This window comes from Drosophila elegans, unplaced genomic scaffold (genome assembly GCF_018152505.1).
Source record: "Drosophila elegans isolate 14027-0461.03 unplaced genomic scaffold, ASM1815250v1 contig_468, whole genome shotgun sequence".
NCBI lineage: Eukaryota > Metazoa > Arthropoda > Insecta > Diptera > Drosophilidae > Drosophila > Drosophila elegans.
The window spans coordinates 4,596,880-4,620,893 of record NW_024545855.1 but is presented as its reverse complement, the minus strand read 5'-3'; the positions used below and the strand labels follow the sequence as shown (position 1 = coordinate 4,620,893).

The following is a 24,014-nucleotide window of genomic DNA, read 5'->3' as shown; positions in this document are numbered from 1 at the left end:
TTGTAAATATTTTTTCCTAGCAGGATATCTTTAAGTCGACTAACTCATGTAAATGAGCACACGAGATCCATTTATACTCGTGTTGCCAACTTTTGACCAGGAAAATCAAATAGTTTTTCACTGGATAAAAAAAAAAAAAAGCAAAATAAAAAATTTTAAAAAACCTGGAAAGTTGTTAAAAAATTACCAAAAAATGATATAAAATCGATAGTCGCCGCAAAACATCGATATTTCCATAAATTCTACAAAAAAAAGGGATCGATTGAGTGTGCTATCAGCTGATAAGAATCGATCACCCTATTGCTCCGAGTAAAATATTTATCAAATAGATTTATTGCATTTAAATATAGTTATAATGTACGCAAGACTTATCTGCAGCGCGGGCGCGAGTGCCAGGTGAGAATAGAGATCGCCGTTGCCTGCTAAATCCCTTGGGTCAACAGGTTTCTTTAACTTTACGCCACGGACGATTACATAAACCGTGTCAATTTGTTTTTGTTTTTCTGCAGGTGCTTTGCCACAGCAGCCATTCCAAAAGTGCGTCCCATCAGCAAGATCCTGATTTCGAACCGAGGGGAGATCGCCTGCCGCGTTATTAGGACGGCCCGCAAACTGGGCGTCCGAACCGTGGCAGTCTTTTCCGATCCTGACGAGAAGAGCCTGCACACGCAGCTGGCGGACGAGGCGTACCGCGTGGGCGAGGCCGCCTCCTCCGCCTCGTATCTGCGCGGCGAACACATCCTGGACATAGCCAAGCGTTCGGGCGCTCAAGCTATCCACCCGGGATACGGCTTCCTGTCCGAATCCGTGGAGTTTGCCGAGCTGTGCCAGCGTGAGGGCATCATCTTCATGGGCCCACCCAGCTCCGCCATCCGGGACATGGGTATCAAGAGCACCAGCAAAGCCATAATGGCTGCTGCCGGAGTGCCCATCATCAATGGCTACCACGGCGAGGATCAGTCGGATGAGTGTCTGCAGCGAGAGGCCCAGCTCATCGGCTTTCCCCTGATGATCAAGGCTGTCAGAGGCGGCGGCGGCAAGGGCATGAGGATCGCAGAAAAAGCGGAGGACTTTCTCACCGCCCTCAACTCGGCGCGCAATGAGTCGCAGAAGTCGTTCGGCGACAGCTCCGTTCTGCTGGAACGCTATGTCCGCTCGCCCCGCCACGTGGAAGTCCAGGTCTTTGCGGATCAGTATGGCGAAGCCGTCTACCTGTGGGAGCGGGACTGCTCTGTGCAGCGCCGCCACCAGAAGATTATCGAAGAGGCGCCAGCTGTAAGGCTTCAACTCCCTTATCAATTAAGTTCAAAAACTTACATATAATTTAATTCCGCAGCCTGGTTTATCGGAAGAACTGCGTCGGGAGCTGGGCGAGGCCGCTGTACGTGCTGCCAAAGCTGTGGGCTACGTTGGAGCAGGCACCGTGGAGTTCATCCTGGACAAGGAGGACCTCTCCTTCCACTTTATGGAGATGAACACCCGCCTGCAGGTCGAGCATCCCATCTCGGAGATGATTACAGGCACAGATCTGGTTGAGTGGCAGATTCGCATTGCCGCCGGAGAGCCTCTGCCGCTGAAGCAGTCGCAGATCACTCGGCGCGGTCATGCCTTCGAAGCGCGCATCTATGCGGAGAATCCTCGTGGTGGTTTCCTGCCCGGAGCAGGACCACTGCGCTATCTGTCTACTCCCCGGACAAGTGCCGATGTGCGCGTAGAGACGGGAGTTCGCGAGGGGGACGAGGTGTCTGTCCACTATGACCCCATGATTGCCAAGCTGGTCGTTTGGGGAGAGAATCGCGCTCAGGCACTCAACTCTTTGGTTGCCCGCCTAGGCGAGTATCATGTGAGTACTGTTACTCGAGTAGTAGACGGTTTTTTCAATAAAAACCCCATTTCAGATCTCAGGTCTGGACACGAACATCAACTTCCTCATCGATCTGGCCTCGCACCCGGAATTCCAGGCGGCCAACGTACACACGGGATTCATCGATGAGCATTTCGACACTCTCTTCCCGCCAATTGCCATCAGTCCGCAGCAAGTAAGCCAAGCTGCTCTGGCACTGGTATTCACGGAGTTGCAGGCAGCCTGTAGCAACGGGAACGGAGGCCAAGATCCCTTCCTTGCCACGCCCAATGCCCGCCTCAATTACTCCTTGATCCGCACCTTGACTTTGAAAGCCAATGAGAAAGGTAAAAGGATGTTTTCGAATTTAAAAGCTGGCTTATTTAACACTATCTTACAGTTTACTCCGTGGCTGTCAAGTTTGATGGCGAGGATGTGCAAATACAAGTGGACAATGGCGATTGGCAAACGATCAAGGCCGAGAGAGTGCAAGATGGCGGTCGTTTGAAAATCCGTGCCAATATCGATACCAATATCACCACTTACAATGCCAATGTTGATGGACCCAGTGTCAGTTTGTTTTTGGAGGTAAGTCTTGCATTACCCTAACTGAGAAGGTAATCGAGTTTGGATTGTTTCCAATTTGCAGAGTGGCAAGCTTGACTTTGAGCTGGCAGAGCCAAAGTTCTTGAGTGCTCAGGGTGATCAGCTAGGAGCAGGAGGCGGCCGCGTGGAGGCACCCATGCCGGGAGTGCTGGAAAAGGTCCTGGTGAAGCCAGGAGACCAGGTCAAGAAGGGTGACAGTTTGGCCGTGCTTATTGGTAAGAAACAATACTTTAAATATGATGTGTTTTACAAGACTCTATTGTTTTACAGCCATGAAAATAGAGCACATCCTTAAGGCTCCCAAAGACGCCACTATCAAGTCTATTGGAGGAGCCGAGGGCAAAAACGTGGCCAAGGGAGAGTCCGTGATCACATTTGTCGACGAGGAGGTTGACAAATAAAATAGAACTGGGAATCGACTACGTACCAGATTTTGTTGCATTTACCTACACGTTTAATTGTCTAAGAATCTTATTATCAGGGAAAACAATGTGCATTTATAAGAGTTAACTGTAATTCTGTCCGTTTAATGGAATTTTATTGTGTTTTTTTCCCACGGCATTAAAATGGTCCAACTGTTGATCAAATGTGTTTTAGCAGACGAGTCAGAGAGCCAACGGTGATAGTTTTAAAAAAATGTTTTATTCGTTTTAATTTTTGTTGAATGTTAATGGATGTATAAGATTTATTCAGTTTGTCAAACACACATTTCCTAAATGTGATTTATATCTTTATAAATACATAATTTAAAATTGAGTTCCGTACATAATTTTGCGACCTATGAGTTTGACTTTGAGTTTGTTGCTGTCGGTGAACGAAAACGGAAACTGAGAGAAGGCAGCTGCTTGCTTACATTTCGCTTTTATTTCGCAACTTAAAACATAATAATTTAATAAATGTTTAACAAATTTCACTTATTACAAAACACTAATCATTTAAAATATATATACTTAGTATAACCATAATCAAGTATTTTTATGCTCGTGTTGCTGTAGTCCATTCTGCTCTTGAGTTTATACTGTTTGTTTTGTTTTGATTTAGCATTCCATTTACTTGGTATACGTGATTGAATTATGATAATGGAAACAGTTCAAGAGGCGAGTACTGAGTACTGAAGATGCAATTTGGTTTCTTGCCCTAATTCTTATATTCAGCCGATTCGTTTCGATTAGTTTTCACTAGTATCATATCTATATTTTTCCTTCCTTTATGTTTTTTTCTTTTTATTCGGTTAGTATTAGTTAATGTTGCTCGGCTTCAATACGTAATACATCATTTATATACTATATAAATACAATTATATGGTACTGTAAACGTGCAACTTAACGCTTCTTAGTAATTATGAGTGTGTTTCTTTGTTTGCGTTCGTTTTTTGCGTTGCATTGTGTATGCGGGGGTGTTTGTTTGTTTAAGGTGTCTGTAATCTTTTATCTTGTATCTGTGTATCTGTTAAGGTAATTATAAAGATCCATAACTACTAAACACCTTTGCTGGTACATACCATCCATCCTTCTCTATCCTTGAATCGCAGCCTTCTCTATCCTCCAAGCATGTACTTCATTTGTTAATATCTACGGATTCTGCTGCTCTAGTTCGCATATTAACCCGTTAAGTCTCGATTTTGACGGCGGGAACCCCACTAATAAAACACCTGCTGTCCACACCGTTCTCATTGTCAGGATGCTTTTGGTTCACTTAACGCTATGGATGCTCATCATAAGTTGTTGCGATTACATTTTATTGCAAAGAACTTTTCGTTTGTAGTTTCCTCTCGGTTTTAAATTAAGTTTTTCCCTATCTTCGTCGATAGATCTCCCGATCCCGATCCTGATCCTGATCCCGTTGTTGTGACTCCTGTTGTGGCAGGTGTTAAAGTTGCTACCGTTGATGTGGTTTTCGCAGGCGACGACGTTGTGACCTCCGTGGTGGCCGCCGTTGTCTCGGCCGTCGCGTCCTCCTCGTCCTTACTTTCCCCTAGCTTTCTTCTCACCAACCTGCGACACTTCTGCGAATGACGAACGGAAAGAGTTCGATTAGTCTAAGTCGTCTAAAGATTTCCCAGCGTCTGCGTGCCAGCTAAGCAGTAATTGCGATCATTATTTGAGTGTTATTAAAAAGGTAGTATACGAAGCTCATCAGTGATGCCGGATTTAACTTCAATTTGTTTGTAATCATAAATGTACTACTTTTCGCATTTAATAATAACAAGTATAAGAAATATTATCATTTTTTACTATACTAAATGGGGCGAGAAAGGAATAAAATATTGAAATTTTTTTAAAAGGATTGATAATACATTTTTTTTAATTTTTTAAAAGCCAATCGTTTGTTTTTTAAAACAAAATTGATATAAAACTATTAACTACAGTATATTGAAAAGTGAATTTGATGATTTTTATTTCGCTTGATAAACTAAACATTTAAAAAAAATGTATTGTGCCTTAAAGGCATTTTTTTTTAACCATTCCTGTTCTTTTACTACTATTTTTTTTACCGCAGCTGTTATAATCACAAAACAAAGTGTACATAACTGATCTATATAGGATAAAAGTCAAAGGTAATGATGCAAAGCTATTTGCCATTATCCCATTATACTAATAATCCTGAATACAGATCGGATTCACCTATTATATTAATATTGATTGACAATCTTTAAAATTAGTTAGGCGAACTTTCGACTGGCATAACTGATTTTAATGGGATCCCATTGAGCGAGTGTAAGTGGATTGGGTGTTTTGTGAGGTGGGAGTGAGTGTGTGTGAGTGAGTAGAGGAAGCTTGCAGTGGAAAGTAAAAGAAAAGCCAAATGGTAGACAGATCCGGGGTAAGCAAGTGCATCTCGTTTGTGCAAGGGCAGTAAGAACAGAAGTCGTGAACACAACAAACGTAAAATAGGCCATACGCTCGGGGCTCAAATGAAAAACATATCTAACTAACTTGGCAGCAAATCAAATCAAGCGGCTTGAGGAACTCTTGCTAATATCACCACGTAGTTGCTGCTGCTGCTGTTGTTGTTGATGCTGCTGCTGCTTCAGCTTGAATTGCTGCTCCGGCGGTAACTGATGATGGTGGAACAGAACCGGCGGCAGCTTCCCTCCCTTGGAACGACTTCGCAAGCCCTGCACATGTGGGTACAATTCGCGGGACAGCAGGTGAATAAACAACGAAACGCAGCAAAGGAAACCGTGTGGTTGTAGGACAATAAAAAATATTTTGAGAACAGATAGAAGAAAACATTAAGGAGGGCAATCTTCGGTGGCCGAAGCGGGTTGAAAACTTAATCGGACAACTTTTAGTTTAAATATTTTTAAAAGTAGTACTATTCATTAAAAATATACGGTGTAAACATACAGACGGAATAAACTAAATTCTTTTGAGATTCTTTAGTGATGTGACAACAAATATACTCAGCACTAGTTTCAAAGTTCTAGTTGCTAAGTATTTATGAAAACAGATAGATACAGATTGGAGTTGGAGTGTAAAATGTGTTTATTGTGTGTACTGTTTTGTTGGTGGCCGCTTGGCAGGCGACTCGAAGGATCCTTCGGGTGCAGAACACACTTAACAGAGGGGCAAATGTCCTAGACCTCGTCTGTCCTAGTTACCTTTTTGGCCGTAATCTCCATTTGATCCAGGCTACTCGACAGCCCGTTAACAGTCGTCTCCCCGGTGGTATCCTGGGCACTGCTCTCCGTCTCGCTGTTGGTCCCACTGCCCGCCGTTGTCGTCGTCGTTGTGGCGGGTGTGGGTGCGGTTGTTCCGCTGGTTGAGCCAACGCCAGTCGAAGTGTACGCCCCGAAGAGCTGACGCGAGAGCCGGGGAATGGCGTTGCTATCCACACGTGCCGGCCATGCGCTGGTAGAAGGGCTGCTCGTGGTGGGTGTCTCGTTTTCCGTCGGCTGCTCCGTGCCACCGGTGGTGCTCTCCTGCGCTGCCCCCGGCTGTGCCGCCTGCTCCGTCTTGTTCTCGTCCAGATTCGATTCTAAATCAGACTCGTTGTTCTCGTCCTGTTCCTGGCAAGCAAGCACGTACATTATAAGAATGTTTTCCCTATTTATGTTGTTAGGTGTTAAGTACCGTCTTCTCGCTGACCTCATCCGGGCAGAGCTCGTAAGCCATGGTCCACGTGTTTTTGGCCGACTGCGACCGCTCCAGCATGTAGCCGTTGGTGTTGTCATTGCTCTGCGCCGGCGGCGACCACGAGTACGAGTTGTACTGGCAACCGATGCCCCGTTGCCGCTCCAGCTCGTCCTGCAGCCACTCGACGGCAACGCTCCAGTGTCGGCTGATGGTTGGGTTTGAGTTGAGCATCTGCAGCGCGATGGGCGACTTGTGGAACAGTTGCGTGAGGCACTTAATAATCTGGTACGCCCGCTTCTGGTAGTGCGTCTTCGCCCGCTGTATCGTCTCCAGCAGGCCCTCGCGTTCCTCGGCCACTCCGTTGAGGGCGTTGTGGATGCGGTGGTGCTGCCACGAGTCGTCGATCAGTAGGATGTTTAGCAGCAGATCCGTGTGGTGCCGCATGTCGTGGCAGTAGGCAAATCCACACTGCCAAAGCAACTCGGTCAGCACGGCGCGCGAAAAGTGCGGATTCTCCCAACTGCAGTACTGCAGAAGCTTGAGCCCTTCGTCGCCCACGTTTGTGTCCTCGATCACCTTCTTGATGTAGCTATGAACGATAATACAAATGGGCATTCGATGGCATTCACAATTCACATGCTCAGACAACTTACCCCGTGCGATTAAATAGCAAGTCCATGCACTCAGTGGACAGCGGCGTCAGCTCCTCGTGCGCCACCGTTGCGTCCTTAAACGGATTTGGCAGTGGACGACCGTTCTGGTTGGAGCTCTGACACTTTTCGGTCACATCGCTGCAGCGCACCAGGTGGGACACCACCTGGTGAAGCTTGCTAAACTCCGGATACTGGTACTTTATGGCCGGACCGGGGCCATCGTCCAATGCCACTTGGATGAACTGCATCGGCACATTGAGCTGCAAGCGAGACAATATGTTTAGTTTGGTAAGCAACATAAATGCCAATGCTTCTCACCCGTAGCAGTTGCTGCTTTTCGCGCGTGCCCAGTCCTACGTACATACTGAAGAGGCTGAAGTAGTGGGGAAGATGTTTGCCGTAATCGGCTGCCTCAGATTTCAGCAGGCGCAGCACGCTGATGAGCACCTGCTCGCAGAGATTGGCGCCTTCGTGGCCGGCCAACGGTTCATCGTTGATGGCAAAGTGGCAGAAGAACACCACCAGCTTAACGAAGACAGTACGCACCTCTGGCGATGGAGCCATCAGGATGTACTCGCCTAGGCGCGAAGGCGGCGAAAGGAGCGCATGGTTGGCAAACCACTTTCTCACTAGTGCCGAAGAACGTATGTGATGCGAGAGTGCGTCGTACCTGTCAATCAAGAGTCATGTAATTCATATGCTTCTTAGAACTGTTTCATTTAGTCACCAATCGATAACGGGGCCACGCAGGGACTTCTTCGTGCGAAAACCAGTGTGGAAAAGGAACTGCGATGCCAATTGGACGCCCAGCAGCGAAAGCTCTTCGGCGGCAGGAGTCTGTTGGGAAAACAACTTTATTAGTGGAGTAAGTAACATCACTTAAGCAGAAACTCACGATCTTATCGCTCCGCGCAGAGGGAATATTGCAGCTGACCAGCTTCTTGATGAAGTTGAAAAACTCCACGGAAAAAATGCTTCGGGAGTGCAGAAACCGAATGTTCTGGTGCCTGTAACAGTGGACATTTCAAAATAGTAAGCACGCACGTCAAGAGTAAACAAGAAGAAACGCTATATTCGGCGGTGAATGCGTAACTACAATCTACATGTTAAATCTCAAAATCTCAGCCTTTTGTAGTTTCCGAGTTCTCGAGTTGATGCGGAGGCTAGATTAACCTGGCTATTAGGAATATATATACACTTAATAGCGTTGAAAACGCTTCCTCCAACCCATTAAATACTTTTCAAGGTACAAATTCACACTCAATTAATAACAGGTTCACCAATCACTACTCACCGCACACTCCGCTCGATAGGCTTTGGCAGGGGCAGAACCATGTTGCGGCTCTCAGTGAGCGACAACTGCTCCACACTGGGTTCGTACTGCACGGGAGTCTGGTCGCAGCGGGTGTAGAACAGCATGTAGGCGTTCCACCAGCGCTTCTGGCGGCGGTACTGCATGCGCTTTAGGTTGTTGTCGTAGATCTCGCCCATGTAGTCACCGCCGAAGCACTGCGCCTTCATCTCCTCATCCTCGTGCATTTTGCACTCGGTTACCTCGCCGTCGTCGAACTTGTACCACTGGCACTTGCCGTTTGCTGGGTTTCTGCAATGGATTATCTCGGATTAAGCTTTTTAGCTACGCTGAAGTGTAGTGTTGTACTCACTTGGAGAGTATGTAGCTGAAGTAGTGGCCACCAGAGGCCTGCCCGCTGTGCACAACAATGCCGGTCAATTCGTACTTTGTCGTCTCAACGTTTGTTTGACAATTATCACCCACCTCCACCACCTCGCCCTCTAGCTTAGCTAGGCCAGACACTTATAGTAGAGGGGTGGAATAGTATAAAACTACTACCTTAGCTATCAAATCTTCACTCAACTCACCTGTGTAGGGCTCCATATCCAGGATACGCGGAAATTCAAAATAATCATTAAATTTAATCGCACAGACGCGCTCGTAGTCGTATTCGAAGCGCTTCAGTTGTATGGCTAACACGGGTGGCAGCTTTTTCACGCATAGCCGCTTAACGGTAACTACCTGTTGGCCACAAAGAATTCATATAATTAGAATCGGTTTGTTAGTAGATCGTGGGAGTGCCAGGGAATACTCTACTTTTTTATCACATTTATCACAATGGTATGCATCGGCTCCCTCGAGCAGCTCCCCCTTGACATACTGCTCCAGAGATTCGGTTAATGAGCTATGATTCCTAATATCGACACTAAATACACTAAATGGTTCCTCTTTGGAGTAGCGATGGGGGCACTCTTGGCAGATCTTCTGATCGCTGAACGAGCCGCCCAGCGTGGCGTTCATCAGCTGCGGCTGGCCAAGCGCCTTCAGCCCTTCGTCGAGGCTCTCGAACAGGGACATGAAGAACTCCACGGCATCCTGTTGCTCGCGGAGATTAACAGGCTCACCCTGCAGCCTGTTTAGGTAATTAAATCAAATTAAATTGCAGTACAAGTGGCAATCCCATTCACTCACTTGAAATGCGTCCAGAGACCACGAGGCACGTAGAACTGCAGAGCACTGTGGCCCAGGTGGGCAAATATGGCCTGCACGTGCTTCAGGATCACCACGTGATAGTTTTTTCGCACATCCTGCGATCCATCCTCGACACCGCCCGACGATGAGGAGAAGGTGACTAGGGCAGAGACGGGCAAAAAGGGGGCCGTTCCAAGAACGCCACTCAAATCGGAGTCGCCGCTAAAGTCCTCGCCGTCGATGGTGGCCGCGCCGTGGGCTCGCAAAATTCCCACACGCACTGCCGGCACCATGTAGAGCTGCTGCAGCACCGAGTTCATGTAGCAGGTGGCCCCGGCATTCTTCAGTCCGCAAAAACCTTTGGTTGGTCTGGCGCCCACCGGCGGCAGGTAATCCCATTCGCGCAACGGATCCGTATCTGTTCAAGTTGATAACCGGGTTATTTATACCTTAATAAATTGAATCCTTATACAAAATAGCTCACCCGTGCAAACAAAGTCGATCAGTGTATTGGTGAGTAGCTTCATATTAGGAACACAGAGCTGGCACAAGGCAATGAGGAGATCGCAGGCAGCGGCGATGGTGTGCGGACTGCGGCAGACTGGTGGCGGGACGGTGTCCTGTCGCAGAGTGCCATGTCGCCGTAAATGCAAGAATTCGCGCGAGGCCGTAAAGAGGAAGTCGTCAATCAGCTCGTGGATGAGCTCGTTGAGCTGTGCCTTTGAGTCGGCGGCGAGAAAAAACATCAGCTCCTTGGCCAGGCACAGGTGGCCTTCGAGAAGCTCTTCGTGCACCTGAGTGTCACCAGTGGCGCGTACATTCTCCCGTATGCGCTGCAGCCACTTGATTTCATCGCCCAACAATCCCTCGCTGATCTGCAGTGGCCAGTTGTAGATGCATCCGTACGACAGTGTGCGGCACAGCACCGAAAAGAACTCGGCGCAGGTGGCCTCGTACTGGGGAACTAACGTCTTTAGGGCGCCCACCAGCAAGTTGACCATGTAGACGAACGGACGCCGATCGCCGGCACAGTACGTGGAGGCCAGGAACAGCTGCTCCGAGGCCACCTGGCGCACATGACGCAGCGGATTCCTCAGCACAATGGAGGTGATGAACTTGGGCCAGTTGGCATCGCTGCTTAACGCCTCGTTGGCACTCGGATTCAGGATGAACGAGATGGTGAGCACTTCGAGCGCCTCCTTGCACATGCTAAAGTCCTGTCCGTCCGGCACGATCGCTTCGTCCTCGAAGTCGCTGTTGCTGCTGCCCAGAGCCTGAAGGTTGCCGCAGGACGAAGCCCAAGCCAGCTGCACCACAGCCTTGATGGTGGAAATGTCAGGACAGGACCATTGCAGCGTGGAGCTGAAGAGCGTGCGGCAGCGGTCACCCTCCTGGCTGGCGGACAGCATTTCACGGGCCAGCATTACAGCCATTTTCGCGGATATCGCCCGCAATGTGCCCTGCGAGCTGTTCGGCATCGTCGAGAAGTTTTGCTTCAGGATGTCTACCTGCGAGCGGGATCCATTGTCAAGATCGCAGATCATGGGTTCGTCGCCCACGCGGGACAGCACACTGCCCACGATGTACAGGAACAGCTTGGCTAGCCTCAGCACGCACTGGAAGGAGGCTCGCTTCGTGTGCATATCGGCGCTGGGCAGGAAGTTGTTTTTAGTCAACAGCTCCAGCACGAAGTGGGCGCAACCCGAGTGCATCCACGCCGACTGCACGAGCAGAGCTGCCTCGCCTAGAGGGTCCAGCGCAGGGATCAGGAGTCCGTGCAACACGCTCAGGTTGTACAATACCTGAGCGGGCGTTGGGTGCAGAAACATCTGCTCGGGGGTACAGTTTTCCTGAAGGGAAGAGATTGTAAAGCGATTTATTAACGATTAAGACATTTTTGGATTCTTATTTTAAAACAGTGGTGCTTACGTCTAGGTTACTGTACACAGTATAGAAAGATGTGAGTCACATAGGTAAACAAATATTAAATAGTTTTTCTTCATCGCTAATACAAATTAAATTGTTTTTTGTGATTTTTGCTTGACACCACTGACATTCTTTACAGATGTCGGTATTTTTTATACCCGTTACTGGTAGAATAAAAGGATATATTGTAGGGGATATACTTAGGTTGAAGTTTGTTGGCTGAGCAACGGGTATCTAACTGTCACTGCCATTAGGCGGTTTTGATCACCCCTGGTCTGAATTCGTAATTAATCTTACCTCTTCAGCTTCAAAACCCGGCTGCTCGTTAGAGTTCACCTTCATCTCTTCATCCTTAGCGTTCTTTTCCGCTGCCGCAGGCACCGTAACGGCCGCCTTCGGTACCTTGCACATCATCTGAAGTTGGCGGATTGTCTGGCGGTCGCAGGGCAGCAGGTGCAGCAGTACCTTGGCACTGTCTCGTAAACGACCGTGCTCCAGGTCACTGCCCAACTGATAGAGCTTTAGAAAAAACTCGGTGTACTGGTAGTTTTGCGAGATGATCACTCCGGGCAGCGTGCTTTCCGACTCCAAGCGCTGCATATCGGGGCATGGACGAGGGGGGGAGCCGGTGCTCGAGTCGCTCGAAGAGTCCGGACTGCTGGCCAGACCAGTGCCTACGGGCGTGAGCTTCGCTGTGAGGATCATCTTGTCGCGAATGGTATACTGGTAGAGCGGGTTTATTTCATCGGAGACTTCGATCATCTCGCCATTTGTGTAGAAGAGATCCACCTTAATATTGGTCGTAGAAGTGCCCTTGATCCGCTTCAGCAGGCTCCGCTTAAAAGCGGCCATCGTTTCGTTGCTGTGTGTAACGATCTCCAGGTCGTCAATGGGTCTTCCGGGGTTCTGGAACCGGATGTAGAGGCTGGTGTTCTTGCCGCGCGTAACTCGACTGAGGGGCAGGTGAACGCGATCGCCGCTGAAGGATCGGTCGCACTCCTTCACGTATTCCTGCAGCACCTTTAGAATGCGGCACATCTTCTCTGCCTCAATAAAGCGCATTTTCGAGTCCTTGGACTCGTCATTGGCATTGTCCGACTGATCGGGTGCATCTAGCTCCTCCTGAAGCTGCGTCTTTCCCAGGATCACGATGTTTCCGTAGTGGGTGCGCAGACGGGAGCAGCACTCGCCAATGAACATCTCGTGGAACTCGGCAATGTTCTCCTGTAATCGTGGACCCAAAGCCGTGGACACTTCCTTCAGTAAATCGATAGCCTTGCTGGCAATCTCCTCGCCACCTGTGGTGATCACCCGCCACAAGTAGTCCTTGCCTATAAGGTCCTCATTGTCCAGTATGTAACCTCTGTGTATCGCCTTAAGCTTGTCCTCCTTGGAGTTGACCGCTTTGAAGAAGCGTTCGAAGCACTTGATTCCGCTCTCTGTCAGCAGGTGCGGGTCCAGTTGCAGAATGTTGTTCTCGAAGAAGTCCTTGTTAATGCCGGGATCCAAGTCCGGCTCCTCGCCCATCAGCTTGCCAAACCACCGGAAGCACTCTTCTCGATCAGCCGGAAAAACGGCACTCACCGCCAGACAATGCCAGATCTGCTTGGCTTGATCTGCGCACAGCCACAATTGGCCATCTTTTAGGAGGAACTTAAGGAACTCAAGTCGCTCCGCGATTTGCGCATGGTGCGGGAACCTTCCGTCAATTAGAATGGTGGCTGCTTCCAGGCCCGGTGTGTCGGTCACCATTTGGCGCACCCTTTCCATGTATGCCGTCAGGCTGTTGGTGACTAGAATAACCAGGGAATAGTCATTCTGCAGCCGCTCGATCACCTGCTGTCGATTTGTGCCCGTTTGGGTGCGGGGTGCATGATTTGGCGTTGTGTCATATAGACAACAAATATCCCTTATTAGACGCAAGGCGGGTAGCACCCAACCATCGCCTGACTTCAGTTCTCCAACGCACTTGTCCAACCAAATGGTCTTTTGCGCATCCCGCTCCTGCGAGCAGCTGTAGTCCAATATTTTTACGTGTGCACCCAAAGCTTGGTCGAGCACCTCCGGCGGCACCTCTTGGCTGTGGGCCAGGGTCCAGAAAAGCTTCAGCACCTTTTGAGCCATCACGCCATTCTTGTCGTCCTCGGCCAAACGGCGGATCAGCTCCAGCAGCCTCTCCCTCTGCCTTTTATTGGCCGTGGTCATGCTGGCCTGAAATTGTGAATTACATTAGAATTGGTAATTTGGTTAATTAGAGTCAGGATTCTAACAGTTTGTGTTAGATAATATAAATTCTATCATAATGGTATTTTTAAAAAGTTAACAAATTTTAGTATAAAACTGATTTGGCCTATAAATATATTAATTAAATCAAAGTTGACTTACTTGGAACGCCTCGAAGAGGTGGTCCAGTTGTTCAGGAGTGAAATCCCAGGCCAGTTTGGCCAGCAAATCATGCACGTTTTTCACGATCGCCTCGTGCTTCCCGGCCTGCGCTCTCCAAACAGCATCTAAATCATCCAAAGTCAGCGCCTGCTCTTTAATAAGGAAACGGATGATCTTTTCCAGCTTTTCCACATACTGCGGCTGATGCAGGGAGTCCTTCAGCACGATGCCCAGGACGTCCGACGACTTGATCCACTGCGCCATGCGCTCTGCCGTCAGCCAGTCCATTTCGTCCTCGGGCATACAGTGGGGCAGGGGTTGGGATCGATGCGAGTAATAGGCCACCGAAGAAAGCACCTTGTTGATTTCGTTGAGGGCGTTCATTTTGCCATTGAAACTGGACACCTGCAGCAGACGCAAAATCATCTTAAGGCGGAACATTTCCAAGTCGCGGATCAGCTCCTCCTGACCGGACAATCGACTCGCCAGGAAGCGGGCCGACTTCACAATTCCATTGATGTAGTCATTGCGTCCCTCAGGCTTTACCTCGCGCTTCAGCTCCTCGTCCGTGAAGCTGTCCAAGAGGTCCAGCACCACGTTCCAGGTGGGCATAAAGTACTTGGCGATGGTGGCCGGCGTCAGCAGCTCATAGCATTGACCAAATGGCCGCAGAAGACTGTGGATAAGGGCCAGAGTGAGGCGATTATCATGGACGCAACCTTCTCCGCTGCCCTCTCCACCCACTCCCTTGCCGGTAGCCTTGTTTTGGTTGCGCTTCAGCAGCTCTAGTCCGCTGTTGAACCGCTCCAGCAGATTGTCAAAGCCTCCCAGCTGGCCGAAACGGTTGATGAGATCCACCAGCCAACCGCGCGCATTCTTGGGCTCCGCTGGCGGTCGGGCGTACATTTTGTTACTGTCTAACTGACCCCAGATGCAGTCCGGTGTTGCGAAGCACTCCGGCTGGCGGGCTGCGTTAAACGTATTGAACTTGTTCTCTGGATCAAAGACGATGGCCAGCAAGTCCAGCAGGTAAGGATTGTCACGTTGCATGTGAATAGCGATCAGATGCAGCAGTTTGCCGCATGACACCAGGATGCAGTGGTGGATGTTATACTTCCACGAATTCACCGCCTCGTCCGTGAGGATCTTAGCGAACGAAGTGCTCAGCCCATTGCGGTAAAACTCCACGCAAGGCTCGCAGTCGTGATCCACACCTGTAAACGGATGAAGGATAAGATTAATTATTCCATGTCGCTTTTGGGCACACTTACCAGCCTGGGTAAGCTCGATGGCAGCATTTAGAAGCACCTCCAGCTCCTGTTCAGGCAGCACGGGCACCACCCAGCGTGGATTTGATATCTTCTGGGTAAGCGATCTCAGTTTCGTGGTGGGAAACGAGGATATCAGCTTCTCTGGAGGCCTGCAAAAATAAGTAAAATTAGTTTAAATCTAAATAAATTGGTTTACCTAGCAAAAGAACTGAAATATATTTATTTTTAAATAAAATCATTGTGCTTTGGTACCGGCTCTACTAATTAAAATAGTTAATTTAAGTTTTTAAATTTTAAAAATTGTAACTTGTCTGTTGTAAAAAAAATTATAATAAGGTCTAAAGCTTATATTAATTAAGTTATAAGCTTGAATGCTAATAAACACACATTAAACATTATAATATTGTTAGCTGTTTAAAAAACATTAAAATTTAATTTCCTGGCAGGTATATAAATTCTCATCCAACGCAACTACATTGATGCTATAGAAAACAATAGGAAATTGAAGACCGCACTATGTTATTTGTTTGAAAGTCAACTCCAGAAACGACCGTACAAATTTGAATTTTTGGGCTTTTTCAGTGTCAGCTAATCATGATGGCAGGCGATAAGATAAGCATTGAACGGGTGTTCCAAATGAGACAATAATAGCCGCGTAAAGCAAATACGATAATACGATTGTAGAGTCATTGGGCCAACTGGAAAGGCACCCACTGCATCTATATATGGGGAAAGAAAAGATATTATTTATGGCCTCATTGTTGGTCACTATCACGTTTTGCACACAAGTAAAATCGGATATTTGCTGTTCGCTTGTAATAGAACTGGGAAATGTTAGTTCTCTTGAACTCTAGTTACGACACCACTGAAATTAGCTTGGCTAAAATCAGCTGGAACATATTTTAACGAATCTAATACGGGTGTTGTGCCGACCCAGCCCTAGCAAACAAAGAATGCAGGTGAAGGAGGAAACTGCGCAAAAGTAAACCATCGAATGTCGAAAGTTGTGGTTCTTTTGGTTCTACTGGTGCTACACACACCCCGAAAATAGCAGCCAGTTAGATCTAATTAAGTGCTATAAACTACGAGTCAAGTCAATCCGGCAATTGCCACGCCCACTTACACTAGTGTTGCGGTGCTGTCCACGCTACCCGCCGTCGAGGAGCCGGCTACGTCATCGGAGCTTTGGCTGCCAACCGCCGGCTGTTGCTCCTGGCTGCTGTCCAGGCTGCTCGATCCCCCTCCTCCTGGCAGGCTAGAGCTGGAGGTGGTGACTGTCCCGGTGACTGATCCCGTGCCCGTTCCCGCACTCTGCGCCGGACTCGTTGTGGTGGTGGCTGTGGTGCGCGTGTCGAACGTCATGGTGGTGGTGGTGGATCCGTTCAGCCAAGTTGCCCTGTGGAGCGCCGGAGGCAGGAGTTTAGTATTTTTGGTGTCTGGTTAATCCTACTGCAATTTGCACTGGGCGGCGTTTTTGGTTTGTGTCCTATGGCAGTTGTGCGGTACCCGGAGTGCTTCTGGTCCAGTTTGTTGGGAGTTTCCCTGCTTTTCGTTCTTTTTTGTTTTTGAGGCACTGTTGGTCGGCGACTCCTGGCTTTTGGGCTCCCTCTTATTGTCCTTTTTCCCAATAAGAACTTGCGTCCTGCGTTGCGTTTACATATTCCTGGTCAGCAGCCACAATTTGCAAAAATCTATAAACTGCAACGAAGTTAAAGAGACAGAAAAAGGCGGATAAATAAAGGGGCTAAAAGAGAAACCAACAAGGCACACATACATGTACCGCGGGGACGGGGACTTTAAATGTGTGAGTAGGCCTGCGTGTGTGAGAGAGCGCTGGGTTGGAATATGAAAAATCAATATTATTTAATAGACGGGGCAGCAAGCGCCAAATAATGCTCCAAAAGCACACAAATTACTCTCCACACACACACACATCCACACTCTTTTAGCGGCCCAAGAAAGTGTGTGTGTAAATTTAATTTAATGTTGTTTTTGTTTTACGCTGCGCTCTTTATTCTTATTTATTTATTGTTATTTTTTGGGCAAACAAAGAACATTTTTCTGCCGAAAATTACATCACGTACGGATTTTTCACTCCCTCTATCTCTCTCTCTCCGCCCGGCAACATCCTTAAGCGGAATGTCGGTCGGTGGGTGGAGCAAGTGGGTGGGCAAATAGCCAGGGACGGGGGCGGCGGGTGGTCGCAGGGTGGTGAAAATAACTACGCATAAAGACTTTAAGCTGCAGCTTCGAAAATATGCAAGAACTAGCTATTTTGAGGGTGTGGCGGGGGCGGGGACTCTCCCACTTTCTTTCTTTTACTTTAGGAGTTTCGCGAGAGTAACGGAAGTCACTCAAGGACGGCAGAAAGTGCGGCTTTTCATATTTTTTCCGTTTTTCACTTGCCACTCTCACACACACTCACTCACTCACACGCACGAACATGTATTATTTGCAAATTGAATTGGACGAATGAAGAGTATTTTGCAGCGCAGACCCAAAAAGACGATCGGTTTCCTTTAAGCTTTTCCTTTTGCAGATTAGTGAGCCGCAAACTTAAGAACTCACTCTAAACTAGTCGCGGTAACTATTTCGCAAATATTGAGCTTACAAATCAGCCGGCCAATAGACAAAATGGCGTCTGCCTTTGCTGTTGTTCTACGACCGATCTAATTCCGATTCCTGGTAGCTTTTTACCTGCCTGGCCGACGGCAAGGTCCTGCGTGTCCAGCGGGGGCGACGGGGCGGCAGCCACGGCTTGCTTTTATCCGCTCGGCGTTTAATTCGCGTTATATTAATGATATTTTAGTTATTTCTTTTGCTAGGGTTGTGCAGTTGAGCGAACTAAATGTTAACGGAACCGGTTCATCGGGTGCTTTTGGACCAGTTCCGCAGAGAACTGAAAAATCGATAGTTATCGGTCGTGCCATAGAGTGTTATCGATTTATTGATACCGAGTGTGATCTTGGATATAGTTCGGAGCATGTTCATAGCTGGATTGAATTTGATGTTTTGAATTTGGGCGGACAAATGGGATTTGAATATATAATAATAGTATAATATCAAACAAAACTCCTCTTAACGAGGTAAAAAAGTTGGGACGATCGCACCGATGAATGAAAAAGCATTCGTCTAAATAAATACACCTTCTTAATGATCCCATACGGACCTCTTCATCAAGATATTTTGCCTACACAGGCATTTTTAACTCAGCGTGTTGCCGAATGGGAACATTTAGTCGATGGTAACATGGGTAAAAAAAAAAACTTTTACTCATGCTTCACTACTAATTTCGTTTTACCAAACTACTAATAAGAAAGGAAGCATTCTTCGGCAAGTCCCAAATTCGGACTAAATATATAAATATATACCCTTGCAACTATTCCAAATATTAAAAATTTTTTAAAACTAAAATATTTAGATTTTTATTTTTACAAGCAGCTTTACAAGCAACCGGCTCGTTTCAACATCTAATAATTTTAAAACTGACGGGCTAGTTTGCGTAGAAACGAGTGGTCAAACGATCGGCCATAGCTAGATCGAACCTCTTAATGATGCTGTTAGGGTCGGGAATGTGTCCTTCTGACTAAAATTAAAATACCATACCAGGATATAAAATTTAATGAGAAAGTTATCTGGCCCTATAGAACATTAAAATTTTAACTCCGTTGTTTTTAAGATATTTGCTTATATCTTGCTCATTTTTTTGCAGAGTATCTGATTTCAAATAAGTTTGCTTAAATAAAGATTTGTTTTAGATTTTAAAACAATTATAATTCGTTTCTTACGGTCGTACTGTTAGACAGCTGGGCTTGCTGACCAATGGATAGGGGATATTTTGTCGGCAACATTGTATTATTGGAGTACATTTTGCTAAGTTTTTTGGGGTTTTCCGTCCATTTTTTTATCCGGCAAATACTATGATCTGCCAACTCCAACGTCAAAAGATTAAATCGGAGTTTCACATTTGTTGAAAATTCCAACCGTTTCCAACGGATGGACTGTATGGAAAGAGGGCATAACAGTGGGGCAGCCTCTGAATCAGCCCATATAAATTATCAGTGGAAACAACAAGCTCACAAAAATGGTAGTTCAGCCGTTTCCTAACATTTATGTTTGGGAACGACGAATATTGGGCAGCGCTACAGCGGAGGGAGAGCAGAGTAGAGATGGGAAAACAGCGATGTTGTCCCGCAAAACATCGATGACATCGATGTTGGCATCGATGTATATCCACCTCTAAATGGTACTCGAATAAAAATGTACGACGCGTTGGAACGCTGTCCTGGAGCTTATTGTGGACGATCTCCGCTGGGAAATGACACCTGGAGCAGCTGTGGAGTCTGTCCCCGAGGATCCCGGGTGCGTGTCCCTCTGGCCAGTGCTAGTGCCGGGCTCTAATTAATTGCAAAAACATCCACCCACAGGTGAACCAGAGCTATGTGTGTTCGCCTTGCCGCGACGAATTAACCACGTACTCCTGGCTTTACCTGGGATTTATGACTCTCCTGCCACTTATGATGCACTGCTTCTTTATTGACATGGACGCCAAGGATCGCAAGTGAGCGGGAATAGCTTATACCCATTAAAACAGGAGCTAATTGAGTGTCTTTACACAGATTTTCCCGCAAGCAGTTAATCCTGACGGCCAGTGCTTTTGTTGAGGTGGCTCTGTCCGCCATCCTGGCCACCTTGTTCATGGAGCCCATGTGGGAGCTGCGGCTGTACGCCTGCGATGTCCGGAAACTCACCGACTGGTACACCCTGTTCTACAACCCCAGTCCCAACTACGAGGCACGGGTGTACTGCACCCAGGAGGCAGTCTATCCACTGTATGGCATTTAGTAAAGGTGATCTAGATCAAACTTACGTATATCCTGCTCCCCTAGGCAAACCATCGTGTTGGTGTTTTACTTTCTTTGCCTCGTCAACATGTTTCTTATTCGCCCGCTGGTCAGCAAACTAATGGATGTGGGGGGCAGAAGCAAGGCGCCCATTTATTCCGCCCTCTACTTCCTGCCCCTGCTAACCTTTATCCATGCCCTGGGATGTGGGTTGATCTGTGAGTATGGCATTACAATGATCTATTGAATTTAATCCACTGCTCCCCTTTTCAGATTACTCCTTTCCCTACCTGAGTGTGGCCATTTCCATGGTGGCCAATGCCATTCACTATTCCCTTAAATTGGACCAAACCCTGAAGGCTCTGGTTTACTCCTCTATGTGGGAGCTAAAAAATGTGGTTATTATAGCTGTTCACTGGATGCTTCTGGCGTATGGCATAACGTCCCTGAACTACCACTATGCCTTCATGTGTCTAGTACCCTTCCCCACACTCTTCTACATCCTGACCGTGCGCTTCACGGATCCGGGCGAGTTCCGGGAGCTTGAGTCGAGAATTTGATGCGGCGACGTCCAGATGCAAATCTTCGATGCCCGGGGCACCCGTCGATCAACTGTTGTTATCTATGTGTAGTGTTTGCGTCGCTTAATTTATTTACATTTAGTGCGTAGCTTAATTAAGACCTGTTCCGATTTTCACTAATTTCTTCTCTTACTTTGCTGGAAAATCACTTAAATATCATTGGTAATAGAGATTACTTTGGTTATTATCTAAAGGATAAATCAGCAGACCAGTATCTCTAGTGTACTTGTATCGTATTTGTAGCCTTAATCCATTTATCGTTCTTTTCGTTTTAATTATATTTCACATTAATTATACACATATAGTAATATTAAATACAAATGATCAGTTTCCCATCTCTAAAATAGTTTTTACACAATACATATTGCTACATATTGAATTTGGATGACGCACTTCGTTCACGTTCAGATCCTTCGTTTCACACGCCGCTTTTACTGGGCGGTCGTGCTTCAGAATGTGAATTTCGGGCGCATCGTAGTCGTCTTTGTCGTCATCGTCATCGTTATAATATTCCCACAACGCAAGCCGTAGAAAAGAACAGAAGTCAAGGGACAAGTGCAGCGGATGAGGAGCGGAGTATAAACAAAATCAATACCAGCCAAGAGAATAGAAAATGTGATTACCGCAAGTACGTTATGTTTATGGTTTTTGAGGGATGAGGGATTTCGCTGCTGTTATATGGAGTGAAGTGGAGTCTTCTATTCCGCTGGCGTGCCTTCGTTCGCGAACCTGTTGCGCTCCTCCAGAAACTTCAAGCGACGCTTCCTCAGCTCGCCCAGCTCCGAGGAGTTCTCCTCGAAGTCGGCATCAGAGTTGGGCAGACTCGCCGCCTCCGTGACCGTAGATGGCACGTCGTCTTCGTCCGCGCCCAGATCCTCAATGGTTACCTTCTCTGCAGGCAGTGGAGGGACTCCAGCCGTGGGGGTCACCTGGTGAGCTTCCAGCTGGGCCATGGCCGAGGCCGAGGTACTGGGCTTGTCGTACACGACGGATCCTGCAGCTGCTCCTTCTACAAGGCTTGGAGCTGCGGCAGATGCTGGCGGCGGCACTGCGGTGAGTTGCAGGCGGGAGGCCAAAGTCTGGTACTGGGACATCATCACCCCTGCCGAATCCAGCATGAGGTTTATGTTTTGCAGCAACTGAAAGGGTAACTTTAGTTAGTCATTGCTGGTCAAGCCGAATTCCAAATTGAACTCCCACCCTTAAACGCTGCTCAATGTGCTCCCGCTGGTGTCCTTCCATGGCGCGCAGCTCCTCGTCGGTGAACTTGGTCAGGTCCAGCGGAATAGTTGGTGGCGGCGAGAAGTAGCCAAACTGCGGCGGCATCATAAAAGGCGACAGCATGGGCATGACCGGCGGTGGAGACACCGAAAGTCCAGCTAGATTGGGCAAGCCGGCTGAAACGTGGTTTGGACAATTAGCAACTCCTTTTACTGAAATTTCAATAGAAACTCACTGGCATCGCCGAAGAGATCTGCAAAGCTAGGCGGCATAGCTTGAACTCCGGCTAGCGGGCCGTTGGCACCAGCCTGGTTGACATCGATTCCGGCAGCTGGAGTCGGAGCAGGCACCCCTCCTGCGGGTTGAGCACCGGCTGCAGCCGGAGCGGCATTCCCAGCAGCAGCAGCGGCGGCGGCCTCATCGCCTGCGCGCGGCATCGCCGTTGAATTCACGGCAGGGGTACGCAGTATGTTCAGACGGCAGGTGGGACAGGTCTGCTGGCGCTGGAACCAAGAGCGCAGGCACGTGGTGTGGAAGATGTGGCCGCAGGGCAATTTCTTTGAGTGGTTGATCATGTCCTCGCGGCAAATTATGCAGATGTTGTCCGACTGGCGCAGTTCCTCGGGCGTGGCGTCTGGATACAGGGTGTTCATGTTGCGGATGGCCCGCCTAGACATGATCACGTCGTTCAGCGCCTTGCGGAAGTTCCGAATGGTGAAGAACATGGGCCGGAACACGAACATGGGCAGCGCGTAGATCTTTGCCATAATCACCACGAACAAGATGTAGAGCACCACCTTGATGAGCCCGATGACCAGCTCGGTATAGAGCAGGAACACCGCCTTGTTCTCCCAGGGCGTGTCCGTTCGCATCTCCGCCGCGTGCAGCACGTACTTAATGGCTGTACTGGCGATTACGGTCAAAAGGATGGCGTACTCGAAGCCGAAGACCAACTGCACAGTGGGTCCCCGCACCAGAGTCGAGTTGTAGGCATGGATCAGTAACACGTAGTCGAGGATGCCCAGCATGGTGAGCAAGCTGCCCACGCGAATGTGGAACAGCCAGCCAAGCACGGGCGAACGCTCCATCTGTGTGTGCGTGGTTATAGTTATAGTACAGATTTATGGTATTTACAGTGGATACTCCTTACAAAGTCCACCCGCTCCTCGGCCAGCCAATGGAATGATTTGAGGAAAAGCAGCACCGTAAACAGGGCCACAAAGCGTGGATTGAAGTCGTCCCGGAATACAGTGAAGGCCAGGCAGGTCTCCGTGAGGGCGTACCAAAAGCGCTCCAGCAGATGCTCGAACTCGGCGGCACGTAGCGTGCCCAGGAAGATCTGGGGGAATAACCGGGTGTGATGGATTAGTGCCGGCTGCACGGAAAGCTTTAATACCCATTACCTTGCGGAGCAGCTTGCCAAACATGAAGACAATCACGAAGAACTGCACGTAAATAACCTGGAATTAATGGAGACCTAAATTAGGGCACGAAATGCTATTTGGATAAGATATACCCACCGCCATGGAGGCGTTTGACTTGGTTATGTAGACCACTGCCGGATAGAACTGCTGCTTTTGGTAGTAGGCATTTCCGATTACCGCGCTGGTCAGCGCCATGCAAACGGAGGATAGCAGCAGCTGCATGATGCCGCTCGTGGTCGCCAGGGCCGCCAGCTGGCTGATGGACTCCAGGAATATGTTAATTTTGGCCGGGATCGGATCTCTGCCTGCCCCCGACTCTACATATATGGTCGCAGCTTTCGGAATCGGAATCGGTACCACCTTGGGGGCAATCCGAAAATGTCGAGTTTGCTCTCGTTGACGCTGGAATTTAGCCGGGTTTTTTTAGCCGAACGAAGTTGATTGCCTTGCCATCGAGATTTACTGCTCTGGAATTGGGAGTGGTGGCTATATTAACGCGTAATAATATTTTTATTTTTAATTTTTTTTTAATTACACGTAGTACGTACCTACAGTTCAGTGTGCCCGTTTTGCTTTGTCTTGGTTTGCCGCAAATAAATACCAAAATAAACAGATCAGAAAGTAGACTTAATAAGAAAAAATACTAAAGCACAAAGTACTAAATAAATACTAAAAAGTGAGAAAGTTGTTTCCACT

At 48.0% G+C, this 24,014-nt stretch overlaps 4 protein-coding genes across 10 annotated transcripts; 2 read left to right on the top strand and 2 right to left on the bottom strand.

Moving 5' to 3' along the window:
• Positions 1 to 260: 260 nt before the first annotated feature.
• LOC108142965 (methylcrotonoyl-CoA carboxylase subunit alpha, mitochondrial) lies at positions 261 to 3,218 on the top strand. The gene is made up of 7 exons (XM_017267111.2): positions 261 to 396; positions 510 to 1,275; positions 1,337 to 1,843; positions 1,899 to 2,190; positions 2,244 to 2,431; positions 2,493 to 2,664; positions 2,720 to 3,218. The coding sequence occupies exons 1-7, from the start codon at positions 356 to 358 to the stop codon at positions 2,848 to 2,850; spliced, it is 2,097 nt and encodes a 698-aa protein (XP_017122600.1). The 5' UTR covers positions 261 to 355; the 3' UTR covers positions 2,851 to 3,218.
• Positions 3,219 to 3,291: 73 nt separating this feature from the next.
• Positions 3,292 to 18,112, bottom strand: LOC108142964 (probable ubiquitin carboxyl-terminal hydrolase FAF). 5 transcript variants are annotated; one of them, XM_041709007.1, is made up of 19 exons: positions 17,946 to 18,112; positions 16,372 to 16,946; positions 15,249 to 15,397; positions 13,978 to 15,191; positions 11,890 to 13,803; positions 10,151 to 11,516; positions 9,667 to 10,084; positions 9,292 to 9,607; positions 9,063 to 9,216; positions 8,846 to 8,996; positions 8,476 to 8,784; positions 8,077 to 8,188; positions 7,909 to 8,018; positions 7,500 to 7,851; positions 7,182 to 7,441; positions 6,526 to 7,117; positions 6,054 to 6,461; positions 5,386 to 5,567; positions 4,304 to 4,454 (listed from the first exon to the last, which is right to left on the bottom strand). In XM_041709007.1, exons 2-18 carry the CDS (start codon positions 16,608 to 16,610, stop codon positions 5,397 to 5,399), a joined length of 8,235 nt encoding a protein of 2,744 aa, XP_041564941.1. In that variant the 5' UTR covers positions 16,611 to 16,946; positions 17,946 to 18,112; the 3' UTR covers positions 4,304 to 4,454; positions 5,386 to 5,396. The 5 variants fall into 5 exon arrangements, with proteins under 5 accessions (XP_017122598.1, XP_041564939.1, XP_041564941.1 ...); XM_041709006.1 differs by having other exon boundaries at positions 5,435 to 5,567; XM_017267110.2 differs by having other exon boundaries at positions 6,054 to 6,455.
• LOC108142891 (JNK1/MAPK8-associated membrane protein) lies at positions 16,609 to 20,957 on the top strand. Its single transcript, XM_017266966.2, has 6 exons — positions 16,609 to 16,671; positions 19,416 to 19,610; positions 19,676 to 19,809; positions 19,868 to 20,080; positions 20,138 to 20,310; positions 20,366 to 20,957. The coding sequence occupies exons 1-6, from the start codon at positions 16,609 to 16,611 to the stop codon at positions 20,650 to 20,652; spliced, it is 1,065 nt and encodes a 354-aa protein (XP_017122455.1). The 3' UTR covers positions 20,653 to 20,957.
• LOC108143048 (E3 ubiquitin-protein ligase HRD1) lies at positions 20,892 to 23,917 on the bottom strand. 3 transcript variants are annotated; one of them, XR_005977584.1, is made up of 7 exons: positions 23,415 to 23,804; positions 23,298 to 23,354; positions 23,045 to 23,233; positions 22,130 to 22,982; positions 21,874 to 22,070; positions 21,297 to 21,812; positions 20,892 to 21,155 (listed from the first exon to the last, which is right to left on the bottom strand). XR_005977584.1 is itself a non-coding variant. In XM_017267256.1 (7 exons), the coding sequence occupies exons 2-7, from the start codon at positions 23,538 to 23,540 to the stop codon at positions 21,372 to 21,374; spliced, it is 1,863 nt and encodes a 620-aa protein (XP_017122745.1). In that variant the 5' UTR covers positions 23,541 to 23,785; positions 23,867 to 23,917; the 3' UTR covers positions 21,293 to 21,371. The 3 variants fall into 3 exon arrangements, 2 of the variants coding, with proteins under 2 accessions (XP_017122745.1, XP_017122746.1); XM_017267256.1 differs by lacking the exon at positions 20,892 to 21,155 and adding an exon at positions 23,867 to 23,917 and having other exon boundaries at positions 21,293 to 21,812; positions 23,415 to 23,785; XM_017267257.2 differs by lacking the exon at positions 20,892 to 21,155 and adding an exon at positions 23,867 to 23,893 and having other exon boundaries at positions 21,293 to 21,812.
• Positions 23,918 to 24,014: the final 97 nt, after the last annotated feature.